This window comes from Miniopterus natalensis, chromosome 6 (genome assembly GCF_054644295.1).
Source record: "Miniopterus natalensis isolate mMinNat1 chromosome 6, mMinNat1.hap1, whole genome shotgun sequence".
Lineage (NCBI taxonomy): Eukaryota > Metazoa > Chordata > Mammalia > Chiroptera > Miniopteridae > Miniopterus > Miniopterus natalensis.
Genome location: NC_142086.1, coordinates 89,198,191 through 89,212,776, shown reverse-complemented (window position 1 = coordinate 89,212,776; position 14,586 = coordinate 89,198,191). Strand labels below are relative to the sequence as shown.

Here is a 14,586-nt window from a genome sequence, read left to right as displayed (position 1 = left end):
GATGTGTAAATTAAAGGCGCTCATTCTGGTGGTCGCCCGTGGAGGTGGGGCTGGGGCTGGTGAATGGAAATAAAAAGGAATCAATTTATCAATCCATCAATCAAGAAAGGCTACTGTGCCAACCTGAGGTGGCACATGGCCTGGACTGGGGCGTGGAGGCCCCCTTTCACCTGAGGTTTTGAAAGTTGTGTGCCTTTGTGTGTGTGATGTGTGGGTTTGGGTTTCTGATTTCTGGTTGCTCTTTACTTTCAGAGAGTTGGCCCAGGAGGTTCACTCCCGAGGTGGGACCTTGAAGTCCAGGATGAGCCCTTCTAACACTACGGCCGCGACGCCCCTCCTGACCAGTCTGTGGCAGGAGTCCATTCAGCTGGGCGGCAACTCGTCCAGCCTGGCCCGCAGGGTGCCCGGCAGCAGTAACGGCGAGATGGAGGCCCTCTACATCCTCATGGTGCTCGGCTTCTTTGGCTTCTTCACGCTGGGCATCATGCTGAGTTACATCCGCTCCAAGAAGCTCGAGCACTCCCACGACCCCTTCAACGTGTACATCGAGTCGGACACCTGGCAGGAGAAAGACAAGGCCTACCTGCAGGCCCGGGTTCTGGAGAGCTACAGGGCCTGCTACGTCATTGAAAACCAGCTGGCCGTGGAGCGACCCAACGCGTACCTCCCCGAGACGAAGCATTCATCATGACCCCACGACGGGTTAAAACTGGACAGAGGCTGCGGGAAAGTCGGATGTTTCTAACCCTGTGCCCTCTTATACTCTGTGTTGTCTGGACACAACTTTTTGCTGTTATAAGGGGTGAGGGGTGGATTAGCAACACTATTTCTCTAAAATTCTTCTATCATAGGCTGTCGGCTGCTCCCTTGGATCTGTCCCCTGAGATTGTGGCCTCTGAGGATAAGAGCTGTGTTTCCCAGACTCCCTTGCAGCTAGCAAGGTCACGTGTTAAAGTTCTGGCCGGTGGGAGTGACGAGGGCAGTTTCTGAGTGATTCTTAAAAAGGAAGGGACATGTCCTCGGCTTCCCTCTCCCGCTTCCCAGTGGCTGGGACATGGGTGGGGTGGTGAGCTAGCTTTCACTCTGGAAATGGGCAGGTGGCAGAGTCTGGGTCCCTCAGCAATGCCACGGGGCAGGGTCCCTCGACCTTTCTGGACACTCTCCAGCTCAGACTTTATAGGAAGGAGACTAACTAACTACAATCTTCCCGAAGCCACTGTTATTTTGGTTTATGTTACAGCAGCAGAATCAATATTCTAACTAACAAACCTACCTTGTGGGACTAAGATGCAGAAGAGAAAACTCCCGCTTCAGAATGTATATAGAGGAAGGTGCTCCGTTATCACGGCAGGAGGGCAGGAGCCCCCACTACTCCACGAGCCCGGGGGGGGGGGCATGGGCAAGCGGCAACACACGGCACCGAGGTGGCAGGGCCTCTTGAGCTTATGTGCCCACTGTGGGTGAATCATGTCCTCCCAGAAGATTTGTTCAAGGCCCTGGTACCTGCACATTTGTCCTTATTTGGAAACAGGGTCTTTGCAGATGTCATCCAGGTAAGATGAGGTCACTGGGGTAGGCCCTAATCCAGTATGACTGACGTCCTTCGAAGAAGAGGGAGAGTTGGACACGGATACTTGTGGAGAACCCTACGTGGCCACAGAGGTGGAGAGCGGAGTGACGCAGCCACAAGCCAAGGAAGGCAGGGCGAGGGCCACGGCCAGCGGCTGGCAGAGGCGAGGAGGGGGTCTCCCCTGCAGGCCACAGAGGACGCAGGACCCGTGACACCTTGACTTCAACTTCTGGCCTCCAGAACTGGGAGACGAGTTTCTATGGTTTTAGGCCACATCAGTTGGGGTCCTCTCTTACGGCAGCCACGGGAAACTCGCACGGCGCCTCTAACCCTTCCCCCCCAGACAGATGCTTTCCTCCCTGCCCTCCTTCCCCTCACAACACAGAGACCCCACGCTCCCCTCGCAGACAAGAGACGGGAAGGGGGTTGGGTGCAGGTGCCTGGAACCCTCCTCATGCGGCAGGAGGAAGCCTCGTTAGCACGCCCGACCCGAGTCCAGCACCCGTGTCCCCGGGGCTTCAGCCTCCTTCCCCAGCGGCCATGGGCAGTGCCCGCGCTCTGTGACACCTGCACGCTCACCTGCACGCTCACCTGAAGAGGGTGGAATATTTAATTAAAACATAATTGTTCACGGTCTGCACAGAACATAAAAGCAACACGGAGCACTGCTGGCCATCCTCACGCAGACAGCTCTGTCCGTGGGCTCCCGTCTGGTTTCCTGTACAGACGGGGGCCGCCAGCAGTGCTGGGAGCTCTAGCTGGGACATCTCTGGGCAGAGCCCTGGCTTGGATGACACAGTCTTTAAGGTGGGTGATTCTTGGGGTCACAGAGTCCTTTGAAAATGTAATGAAAGCTAATGATCCCCCCAAATATTCATACAACATTTTGCCTACCACCTTGGGGGTTCATGGGCCCCGAAAGCCCACTACTGCTGGCATCCCATAGCCCCCGTGTGGTCCCTGGCTTCAGACAGACCTGTCTCACCCATATTGAAGGAAAGGCGGGCAGGAGCTTGGGTATGGGGGGGACCTGGGTGCACATGGCCCTGTGTAAGTCACACTGACCTTGATATTCCTGGCGTGGAACTGGCTCCTTATCACAGTTCACTCCCCCCCTGGGACTCCTGGACCTTTCCGCAGAGGGAGAGGCCATGAGCTCTAGTCTTCTCCATCCTTGAGCGACCAGCGCTCAGCTCACCCCCCAGGGCCTCACATCTCACCCAGCCACACGCTTTCAGATGCCTGTCACCGCATTTTAAATCTGGGTTAGCAGACGCGGCTGCATGCCGTGCCCAGCTACTGTCCTGAGCTCCTTAAAAACAATCCCAGTTAATATTTTGTACGCAGCATTTCACGTGGTCAGTGGATAGGGCAATGTGCCTTTTGAGGTATTAATATGGTCTTTTTAGAAAATTAAAGTCTCTAATCATGACCTCTGGTGTGTGTTCTCTGAATATCACTGGGATACCGGGCTCTGGGCGGTCAGCAGGTCTCCAGGTGAGGAAGGAACTCTGGGTGCGGCTGCCCCCTGGTGGTCACGTTGAGGACATTTCTCGGTGCCAGCACCTCCTGGAGCCTGGTGGGCGCTTGCTTGGGGCTGGGTGAGGTTCCCAGGGGAGCTTTTACACTCTCAGGAGACTAAACTTATAATCACTTGTCAAGCTCAGCGAGACAGGGCAGGATGGAAGCCTAGGAAGAGAGAAACAGTCTCTGGAGGTGTGTCCCAGGCCCCTCCTCCAAGCAGGACCCTCGGAATTCGCAGGACGTTGCTGGGACCCCCTCCCCCTTCTTTTGTGATGAAACCTGCTTATCCCATTTCTAGCGATAACTCAACTATCCCTTCCAGCTCTTGGAACTCCATCTCCCAGCCAGACCAAATCCCCCTTCAGTCCCAGGCCCGTGAGCACCCCTGGGTGACTGCAGAAGGCCTCCAAGTTTCTGACCCTTCCTCACCACACTGGTGAGGGACAGAGTCCCACTTGAGGCTATGGGGCTGGCCCAGCCTGCCACACCAGCACTGGACACAGGAGGTCCACGTGGCTCATTAGTCTGTTAGTCCCTGGAGCAGGACTCTGGCTGCGGCAGGAGGGGCTCCTCCCTCCCATCTGCTCCAAGGACACGACATGGATTCTGTAACCACTTTTAACACCCGTCCCCTTAGCACCTTCCACGCCTGCCACAGTGCAGACGATGCCGGGCAGCCCAGCCCACAGACAGGACTACCCTGCAAGCACAGTCACCGCGGGGCCTCCCAGGCTTGGTGACAGAAGGACCCAGTGGTAACTGAGTGGAGTCATTTCATGCCTTCCCAGGACCTTGCAGAGCCAGGTGGGGAGAGAATAGAGCAGCAGGGGCTCTCACCTTGTATGAAATGAAAAATCTACACCGAGATCCTTAAGAGACTCAGCAAGTTGGGGTAAAGCAAGCTGAGTGTCCCCTTCAGACCTTGTCACAGGGAGGGGCAGTGGGGAGGGTTGTTGCTGGTCTACGGCTCCTGCACAGTGAGCAGGGCTGGGTCCCTCTCCCCCACAGCCCTGGCCCGCTCACCCCCCCCCTCACACTAGATGAGCCCCCGAAACCGGCTCCTGTCTTAGTTTCAAAGACACACTGCAGGAGGCGAGCTGGGGCTGGGCTCACTCCCAGGCCAGGAAGGCTCCCCCAGGACTAGGGAGGAGCTCAGGGCTAACTTGGCACGAAGCCTGGAGAATGCGCCTGCTCTGGGGAAAACCCAGAGACCCACAGAGAAGAACCTGGGTGTCCAGATGGCTCTTTAAACACAGCTTTTGAGCGAGAATTCGGTGAGCGATTACATTCGTTTCCTGCGGCTGCTGTAACCACTTACCACAGAGTCAGTGGCTGGAAACAGTGAAGATTATTTATTCTCACTCAGTTCTAGAAGCCAGAAGTCCAAAATCTAGGTGTCGTAGCACCATATTCTTTCTGGGGCTCTGGGGAAGGGTCCTTCCTGCCTCTTCCAGCTTCTGTGGCTCCAGGTGTCCTTGGCTTGTGGCCGCACCCCTCCACTCTCTGCTTCAGCCCTCACGTGGCCTTCTCCTCTGGGTGTGTCTTTCCCTCCTCTCCCAGAACGCCAGTCATGGGATCTGGGGCCCACCCTGACCCAGGATGCTCTCATTTACAGACCCTCGCCTTAGTTACATCAGCGGTGACTCTGCAAACGAGGCCGTGGTTTGAGATTCTGGGCGGACGCTCAGCCCCATACAGTGATTCTGGGCCAGTGGGTTAGAACAGTGCCGCCCGGAGCAAGCACTCAACACGTGCTCCGCGTGCCGGGTTCCCACCCGGTGGAAGCTGCTACCACAGACCCAGCTGTGGCTTTTCTCAGTTGCAGGTTTTCACTGCGGGTCCTCACCCCTCAGCCAACCCGCTGTATCAGTGTAGCTGGTCATTCGGGGTCCAAGAAGGGAGACAGAGCCCTCCCGCTCCGTGTTGGCAGGGCGGTTAATGTGAGGCATTGGCTAAGCAGGCGTTAGGGACCTGAAGCGGCGATGAAGGCAAGAGGCTGAGAAACACGGAGATGAGGCAGGTTGGCCCAGGTGGACATACTCCTGGGTCTGGGCAGGAGTTTCGTGGGTTAAGTATAGAATATCAGAATTTGGATTTTAAAGAAATCAGTAACTAACATTAGGCCCATAATTATGCACTTGGCAAGTTTTTTTAGTGCTTTTGTATGTGTGTGTGTGTAAAACCCACCTACTAACCGTTAGGCTAGAAAACACGTGCAGCCCCAGCATACAAACAGGGCTGTCTCAGCAGCGCCCTCTACTGAAAGCCCTCGGGATGGACACCCGGGGAATCCCGGGCAGCTCAGCGGCGGTGGCCTGGTTGTTATGCCGACCTCCCGCCACGAGGGGGCAGGGCACCCCCGGATACCACTGAACCCCGCCGAGTCCCGGAGCCCGCGCCTCCAGGAGGCGGCCTGAGAGCGTGGCGCCCCCAGGCGGGCGGGCAGGTGCCGGCATCCGGATCCCCTCCGCGCTGAGCCGCTGAGCCCGGCTCTACCGGGCGCCCTTTCCTGGTTGAAAGGCTGCGGGCAGCCGCGGGTGCAGTTCTCGCACCTTGTCAGGCTCTTTCTCGAACAAGGGAACATTCCTTGCAAACCAGGGACGGAGAGAAGCCTGGGGACGGGGCAGAAAACGCCCCAAAGCAGGAATCCCGAACTGGCCAGCACAGGAGAGGCCGCCTCCCAGTGGACAGGCCATAACGCTCCTCGCAAACGCAGACGCTTAGACTGGCCTTTCGTTGGGTTATAGATACATGTAAAGAAAATAAAGAAATCACTTCAAGGGGCGCTGCTCCGAGGCAAAGGGAGGGCTCGTGGGGCTCCCGTCGGAGGCGGCCTGGGCATGCACAAGGTCCCGGCTTTTGGGCAGGAGGGTGTTCACACGCCCCCATGGGCATCGTCCTGGTCTCTCCTACTCAGCAATGCATTGAGGACTGTCCGTTGCTAGCACGGGGACCTCTGCCTCCGTCCCGTTGGTGCCCGAGCAGGAGGCCACCCTGCGGATTTCCTCGCCTCTGCATCCAGCTCTCTGGACATTCAGATGGTTTCCTGCCTCTTGCTGTTACGATGGGGCAGTGACAAGGCCTGTGCGTGTGTCCTGGAAACAGCTCGCACACACACAAGTCCCCAGGTTCCTAGACGGCCGAGCGCTGGAAGACGTGTGTGCTGTAACGTTTTGATGGTGTCAGTCACCCTCGGTCATGGCGACAGCAGTAACTGGCTGCCACGAGCTGTCACGGTGTGTTTGAGGCCCTTCTCACCGCTGCGCAAACTGTGGGGAGGTCGCCGTGGACAGACCCATTTTACAGACAACCTTTGTTCATCGGCAAGCGGCGAACGAGTCCTCTGTTTAATTTGCATTTATGCCGTCCTGCGGGAGGTTGAGCGTGTTTTGATCTGTTTCAAGGACATTCGCGCTTCCTCTTCTGTGACCAGCTTTTCCTGCGTCTGGGCCGTCTTTCTGCCGCGGTGCTGACCTACTTCCTACTGTTAAAAGTGTCTGGAACATTGAGAAATTTTCCACCTTTATTGCCTGCGTTGCCAACGATTTTCCCCACTTATCCTTTATTTACTCTCGAGTCTGTTAACAGCCTTCCGCTTCCTGCACTGATCCCGCCAGGAGGGCTGGGTCCTCACCTAACCCTACCCACCCCGAAGGCCGCGCCTCGAGCGCCGTGGCACTGGGGCTGGGGCACTGGCTAAGGATTTGCGAGGGACACAGCCCGGGTCAGAGCAGACGCCATCAACCTGCTACAGGAATTGCTCGGGCCCTGTGCATCCTACTCTCCAAATCTCTTTTGCCTTTTCAGGTCCTCCAGTTCCAGAGCCTTCCTCTGCGCCTCTGGGGGCAGGCGGTGACATTCAGTGTCCCCCAGTGATCAGGTGTAAAGGAAGGGCAAGAATGACATCTAAATGAGAGGTCTGTAAACTACGCGAGCGTCTTGAGGCGCCCTCTCGGAGGAAACCCGCCGAGTCTTGTTCTTGGCCAGGACGGCCGAGCGTCCTCTGTCCGGAGCCCGGGGGTGGGCGCCCCTCCACGGGGCTCTCGGGCTGACCTTTTAAGGCCCTGCTGCACTGCGGGGGGTCCGGGCGGTGCTGAGGTTGCCCCTTAGGAAATACTCCTTAGAAGGAGCACCAGCCGCGGGCACGGGCGTTTACTGTTGACGCTCTCTTTCTGTTTTTTTCTGTCTTTTTTTTTTAATCGTCAGAGAGGATATTTTTCCCGTTGCTTTTCAGAGAGAGTGGAAGGTAAGAGAGACACATGGTTGGGTTGCCTCCCACATGTGACCAGACGAGGGCCAGGGATCCTCCTGCAACTGAGGTGCGTGCCCTTGGCTGGAATCGAACCTGGGACCCTTCCGTCCTCCGGCCGACGCTCTGCCCACTGAGCCACACCGGCCAGGGCCTTTGGCATTTTCTTTCTCACCAGCTCTCACACCTCGAGTTCAGAAGCACTTGTTTCTCTTTTGTTCTGGGGGACGGTCAACCCCACATCGTCACCACCTTTACTTCCAGTTTAGAGATTACCAAACACACTCAAGGGAAGGAGCAGCAGCCCGGCCCCCCCGAGAGCTCAGGCTCCGACGTCAAGGGAGCTGGGGTTCTGGTCCTTTCTCCCAGGCCTGCGGCTCAGACAAATATTTACTGGGGACTGGTCTTGCGTGACTGCGCTTAGGCCGGTGTTTGTCTAGACTGACCGGGGCCCAGGAGACGCACAGGAGGAAGGCGGTTCCTGGCCCTGCTGGGCACAGGCTGTTCCGCTTCCCTGTTGTGTAAGCACTCGGGAGGTCAGCCCGGCCACTCCGCACCCGGAGGTGGCCCCCGCCCAGCCCTGTGTGCCCCTGGGCTTGGCCGCCCCCTCCCAGCCACAGGGCACTTTTCATTAGACGGTGCAGCCACAGTCACAGCCACAGCAGAATAGAAAACCCTTTTTAAGACGAGCATTGGTATTTTTTTATATAAACCTTGAACTTTTCCCCTCCGCCCATCGGGCTCTGGGTGTTGGAGGCAGCAGGGTGAGCTCCGCACGAGTGTGAGACGATGCGGGAAGGTGACCGCAGTGTAAGCGTCCAGCTCTGTGAGGTGCCGCACTGAACAGACCATGACACAGACGTGACCGGCACCCAGAGCCCCCTCCTGTCACTTACCCGCTGAGGAACGTCCATCGTCCTGACTTTTAACATCACCGTGATTTTACCAACAAGGAGGGTTCCACGGTCACGGACATGCCCGAGCACTGACCATCCACAACTCAACCTGCAGGGGCCCCGGGCCCAGCCTGAAGGTGACAGCCAGGGTGTGGAGGGAGGCATCCCAGCGCTGGCACCTACGAGCTGTGCGACACCGGGCATGTCACATCTCTAAGCCTGACGGAGTGTCCCTGCCTGTGAGTGGGCCCCACACTGCTGGCGTTCTGGGGCTCGGAGCAGCCGCCACGTGGAAGCCCCGACCCAGAGCTCCCCCCGATCTCAGTGCCCCTTCAGCGCGACGAGACTGAAGGCCACCTCTCCCCAGGTCTCCCCGGTTGTCTGGAGCCGAGCTGGATGCCCAAGCCGGTGACTGCACAGGTGACTCACCCCCGGAGGCCTCCGCCTTGGGCACCAGCTGCCCGGTGCCTGGCCCGAGGCGCCTCTGTTGGCAGCCCTCCCGATCGGACACCTCCACAAGCAGAGCCCCTCCCCAGGCCCCAGGCTTCCTTCCTGCTCCTGGGACCAGAGGCCGTCGGATCTGTGCCTCCCCCACCTCACCATGAGGAAACCGCAGCTCACAGAGGGCAGGGGGCTTGCCCAGGGCCACCCAGGGAGGGCATGGCCGGGTCTGGAGCCCTGACTCCCAGACCTTCGCCCTGTATCACCCAGGCTTCCATGCTGCCCCCTGTCACCACTCAGGTCAGTGCTGGGAATCCTGCCTCTGTGGTCCAGCCCTCCCGTGGCAAGGACAGCAAGAGCCTAAGTAGAACTTCAGCAAAGATTTACATTTAACCAATGGATGTATTTATTATTGAACAGGAAACACAACACTGAGTTAAAATTCTTTAAAGCATAAGGAATATACAGTGAGAATTCTCCCTCCCAGCCTGCCCGCCACCTGCCCAGTTCCCTGCGGAACGCGGCTCTTACTTTCTGGGGCCTCCTGAGAGCGGCTTTTCAATGCCTGTACAAGCAAAATCGGGCCTATGTGATTTCTCCCCACTTTTTAACATAGATGAAACATACTCTATTCTGTTTTTGTTGAACAATACATCCTGGAGGTCTTTACACATCAGCACACAAATAAATGTCGCATTCTTTTTCACAGCTGCATAGTATTCCGTTGTGTACCTATATTATATTATCAAAATACAGTGCGCATACCGTGACAGTCACTCACAGGGTACAATTCAGTGGCTTTTAGTACATTCACAGAGTTGTGTGACCAGCACCAGAATCAACGTCATCAGCCTCCCCAAGTCCCCATCTCAGCCCTAGGCAACAGCTAAAGTGCTGTCTGTCCTTATAGATTTGTCTATTTTTGACATTTCATATAAATGGAAGCACATAACCTATGGACCTTTGAAACCGACTTCTTCCACTGAGCACAGTGTTTCCAAGGTTGATCTATTTTGTAACATGTATCATTTCTTTTTATGTACCCATTCATCGGGTGATGGCTGTTTGGACTTTGTAGCTATTATGACTAATGCTGCTGTGAACACTCGTGTACCCAGGTCTGGATGTGTCTTCCTTTCTCCTGCACAGGGGCCTTGGAGTGGAAATGCTGGGTCATGTGGCCTATTTCTATATCTAGTCCCCCATCGATGTAAACTTGATCAAATTACATTTGAGAAGCCAACGACCCTCCTGTGTGTGGCAGGTCACGGTCGTGGTAGTGAGGCGTCAGGAGAAACGGGGCTGCGAGAATAAACCTACTCGGGTGAGATCTTCCGCCGAATGTGGTCTGAGACCCGGACCACTCCTCCCAGCCTGGCCGGGGGCCCCTGGCTCGCCGACCCTCGAGGGGGAACCAAGGCCCCTTCCTGTCTGGGTGTCCGCATCCCAGAGACAGTCGAGGGGAAGCTGGTGACTCCTGCCCCTGGCGTTTCCTGGCTGTGACACGGCTCTGCCACACCTGGCCCGCCCCGCCCGCAGCAGGTGGGAGCCGGGAATGCAGGAGCCACCGGGTGACCCGGCCCCCGCGGCTGGACGGGACCGGGCAGGGCCGGAGAAGCCTCGGTACCCGCACGGCTCTCAGCAGCTGCTCTGCCTCAGACCTTCTGGGACGAGCCGAGGCCAGGAAGCAACTTTCATTCTGAGCCAACTGGAGACAGAGCGACTCCGTCTCCGTGAATTGCACGAGGCCATTCACCGCGCTCCTCTCCGCCGCGCTTTCCTGCTCGGGGCTGCCCCGCCAGGCTCGGGGTCGTGTCACTCCCTGCCCAGGAGCCCGCACCGACCTCGGCGGCATCGTGACCGCCCGCAAAGAGGGGCTCCCCCTCCGTCACCCTCCCGAGTGCAGGCCAGGCCCCCATGGAGCGTGAGTACCTGCTGCCGGGCGCGGGCAGCTCTCGAACTACCCGGGTGTCACCCCCGCGGGTGGGAGACGCCACAGGCCGGGGTTTGTTTCTGCCGCGGGTGTTTACCCACTAAGACGCCACCTCACCCACCCTTACTACCCTTTTTCAAGAAAGAGAGGCAAAGGGAAACGTAACAGAGCGAGCGGCTCCGTGTGGGGAGTGGGCTGGTTTTAAAGTGATTTAATTCCCGTGGGTTTTCGTTGGGTGTTTTTATATGTGGTTGAACCTGTCCCATCCTCCTGTAGCCATTCCCGGGAAGTTCTACGAGTTCACACGTGTGTTCCGAGTTTAAACAAGTCCTCTTGCCCTCATTAAGTTTACGATGCTCTCAGCAGGTTGATTAGCTTTTTAAATAATTATGGGAATTTCCCCCCCTTCTTCATATAAAGTTTGCAAGCATTCCGCCAACTGCGGGGTCAAATTCTTGATGGTTGGGGTGTTTCTCATGAGTGACCGATTTTATATAATGAAATCTGTTCATCTGGGCTTTGTCGGATATGGTTTGTAGAGTTATTTTTAACCGGTTTCTCCCTTCGCCTAAAAGCAGTCAAGTCACTCACGCATTTTGACAGGGAAGGGCCACGGAAAACACCAGCCTCTCTGGATCTTGCAAAATGAGTTGGCAGCAAGCGAGCAGCAGCTCGGACGCGGTCCTGGGGCGCCTCTGGCCCGCCCAGCGGCGGGCTGTGGGCTCCTCCTGAGACGCGTCTGAAAACATCTGTGCCCACGGAGAGCAAGACACGGGGTCTGAGCCGGTCAGGCTCCGGGGGGAATCTCGCAGCGCCATCCCCTCCTCTGGTTTCGTGATTCCATTCCCACCGGATCCTCGGAAGAGAAAACAGTTTTGAATTAAACAGCAGTTAAGATCTTAATCTCCTGGTCTTGGAAGGGCACACGGCGTCTTGACCCAGGGCCAGGGAAGTGCCCGCCTGTGCCCTGCCAGCTATAAATCCATTTCTTTGTGAAAATAAATGCACAGAGCACACAGTGTACTAAAGGCGTCAGTGAAAAGGGCGCCTCTCCCACCAGTTCTCTCCTCCGTGGGGCCACAGGTACCAATTTCGTGTCTTCTCCGAGATACTTATGTACATATGTAAAAGCTTCAAGCCGGGAACACACTCCCCCTTTACTTACAGGTGTGCCTGCCCACTGCCACCACTGGGGCACTTTTTTACTGGTTGGTATTTAGGAGCATGAACGCTGTTGATGTTCCTGGCTGCACAGTGCTCCCTGCGTGGGGCTCCCGGGATGTGCGAAGCCAGCCCCGGAGCCGGTGCCCTTCAGGCGGCTCTCGGGCACCAGGCCCCTCGGGCAGTGACTCTCCTCAAACACGCGTTTTCCAGACAGGTTCCGGGGTATCTTTGGGATGAGCCCCCACGGGGGAACTGCCGGAGCGCAGGTAGGTGGGCCCGTGGTGCGAGTTCACGCTCCCACAGCAGCCGGGCGCCCTGCCCGCCGTGCATCCGACGGGACGTCAGCTCGCTGCGGCTTCCACTTGCACGGTCACGTTATGAGCAATGTTCGGAAGCTTTTTCCTGGGCTGTCACTTAATTGCCTGTATCTTTAGCACGTTTTTCTACCCGAGGTTTGGGCTTTCTCTTCTAGAACCGAAAGTCATTAGGAGAGACTCAGTGGTATGGACTGTAGTCCTCCCGTGTCTTCTGCTCTTGGTCTTATGCTATTCAATGCTTCACATTTTCCATTAGTTGAGTTTAACGTTTGTTTTCTTTCCTGAATTTCTGTGTTATGCTTCGAAAGGGATATCCCACCCTGAGATGAGAAAGGAAATAACCTACCATGCTTTCCCCAGCGCTTTAAATTGTTTCCTTTTTATGTTGAAACCTTTGGCTTCCCTGCACTGTTTCTGGACGTAACGTGGGCGATGCGGACCCAGCGCTCTCTCGCTCCTTCGCTCACGGAGCAGAAATGCCCCTTTGCCATCCACCGGGCTCCGGCTCCTAGCCTTCCGATGGCGTTTTCTCTGGGCCGCTGGCCTGCCTGCCTCTGACGGGCACCCCACTGCTTCAGCTGCTGTGTTTTCATGGGGAGACTCTTTAGGGGGAGCTGTGCCTGGTTCTTTAGAGCCCCCCCCCCCAGGGAGCCGCAGCTGGGCTGTGGGCAAGTCCAACATTCATTCATTCCGAAAAACGTCCATCGTTTTCCAGACTGGCTGGTTTTAAATTCCTGACGAGGCTCATTTCCACCCATCAGGGTTTTGTTCCCGTTCCTCCCAGCCGGTCCTGAAGGTAATCCCCCACGGTGCACAGTGTCTAGTTCACAGAGCAATTCTACTGGCATTTCTGTTGCAATGACCTTAGTCGTGTGTTACTTTAGGGACAATTGACATCTTTATGCTGTTCCGTCTCCTGTCCAACAACTGGGTGTTTTGAATTCTTTGATTTTTGAAAACACACTGACATGTGCGCTGTTAGGCTCCTGCCCAACAACAAGGAGGCTCTTCCCGCCCCCGCGTCTCCCACTGAAGGGACCGCCTGGCTGCGGCCGCGGGGCCGGGCAGCCCTCAGCCGGGACGCGGGGTCTCACCTGGGTCTCTCTGTCTCTCAGTGGCCGAGTGGACAGCTCGGGGAGCCCGCAACCAGACCCGGGCCGGCGCGGCGCTGGGGCGCCTGCTGAGGGACTCGGCGGAGGGGAGGAACTGCAGCACCCCCGCCCGGGCCCTGCGCCTGCCCGACGGGACCAGCGCCGCCTGGTACGTCCTTACCATCATCGGCATCTACGCCGTGGTCTTCCTCTTCCGGCTGGCCAGCAACATCCTCAGGAAGAGCGACAAGTCCCTGGAAGACATTTATTACTTGAACTTGACCTCCGAACTCAAAAAGAAAGGGCTGTGGAGCAAGGCAGCCAAGTGCTCCCCTCTGACCGTCAGCAACAGAGCTGCCCTGGAGCCCCGCCAGGCCAGCCTGGGCGCCAGGTGTGGGGACAGTGCACCCCAAGCCGACATCCGGGGGATCCCTTGAAGGGCCAGGCAGGCAGGTCTCCACAGAAGAGGCCCCGCCTGCCTGCAGGGGCACAGCTCCGAGTTCACCTGCCCCGAGTGGGGCCGGGGGACCATGCCCGAGCCCGGCGGGTGGAGCGTGACCGAGCCAGCGTCCTGTCCCTCTCAGGCTTTCTGGTGCTTTGAGACGAGACAGCAGGCGCAGTAGCTCCCGGCCACACTGTCTCTTCACTAGAAACACTTGCATTCCAGGGACGGGTGGGGGGCACCCACTGTTCTCTGAGAAGCCGGGAGACTCCTGGGGTACCCGTGAAGGTCACCTCTTGTCCCGGAAAGGAGGCTGAATTTGGATCCAGTGCTCTGCATGAAACTTCAACTTCAGGGCTTACATGAACTTTGGGGGGCTAGTGGCTCCCCTGGGACGCTTGGGGGTTGGGATTTATGGTCCCAAAGGGCCAGTCATTCTGAAGACTGACTGCAATGTGCTGTCAGAAGTTAGTCAGAAGCTCCTCCTGTTCACTGAAAGACTGGGGTCTGTTGGAAAAAAGCACCAGTTTTGGAGTCAGAAGAGCCAGGCTCTAGTCGGGTTTCATTCTGTGCCACTTTGACGTGACTCTTAGTCTCCTTACAGGCCCACCGAGGGTAATGGTGCCAGTTCCGCGAATCTTCCAAAGTAGACGACAGCTAATGAGATCACGCATATGATGCATTCTGAAAAGTAAAATAAATACATAAATATAAGCCTTGTGGTGTTGGTGTTGGCGATGGTGGTGACAGCGGACACTGGTGGGGGTGGATGCGGGTGGCGCTGGGGGGGATGCTTTTGTGGAACAGCAAACAACTAGTTAGTCCACTGGCAATCGGCCTGTAAGGGACGCTGTACACCCCCCCAGGGGAGTCAAGCTTTCCCTGTGCCACTGGTTCTGTCGCCTTAGACAATGCGAGTCACCCAGCGTTTCACACTCATTTGTTACGTGTATGCTTGT

General features: G+C 57.0%; 2 protein-coding genes across 2 annotated transcripts; both read left to right on the top strand.

The window, feature by feature from the left end:
- Nucleotides 1-301: 301 nt before the first annotated feature.
- Nucleotides 302-800, top strand: KCNE1 (potassium voltage-gated channel subfamily E regulatory subunit 1). Its single transcript, XM_087818019.1, has one exon. It carries the CDS (start codon nt 302-304, stop codon nt 689-691), a length of 390 nt encoding a protein of 129 aa, XP_087674145.1. The 3' UTR covers nt 692-800.
- Nucleotides 801-6,292: 5,492 nt separating this feature from the next.
- On the top strand, nt 6,293-13,622 carry SMIM34 (small integral membrane protein 34). The gene is made up of 2 exons (XM_087817841.1): nt 6,293-6,330; nt 13,130-13,622. Exons 1-2 carry the CDS (start codon nt 6,293-6,295, stop codon nt 13,620-13,622), a joined length of 531 nt encoding a protein of 176 aa, XP_087673967.1.
- The last annotated feature ends 964 nt before the right edge of the window (nt 13,623-14,586 follow it).

Excerpts from the sequence above, each read along its gene's own strand:
- KCNE1 (XM_087818019.1), top strand. The coding sequence starts at position 302 with ATGAGCCCTTCTAACACTACGGCCGCGACGCCCCTCCTGACCAGTCTG.
- SMIM34 (XM_087817841.1), top strand. The coding sequence starts at position 6,293 with ATGGCGACAGCAGTAACTGGCTGCCACGAGCTGTCACG. Across the intron at positions 6,331-13,129 it reads GGCTGCCACGAGCTGTCACG|GGACCGCCTGGCTGCGGCCG; the intron begins GTGTGTTTGAGG and ends CTCCCACTGAAG.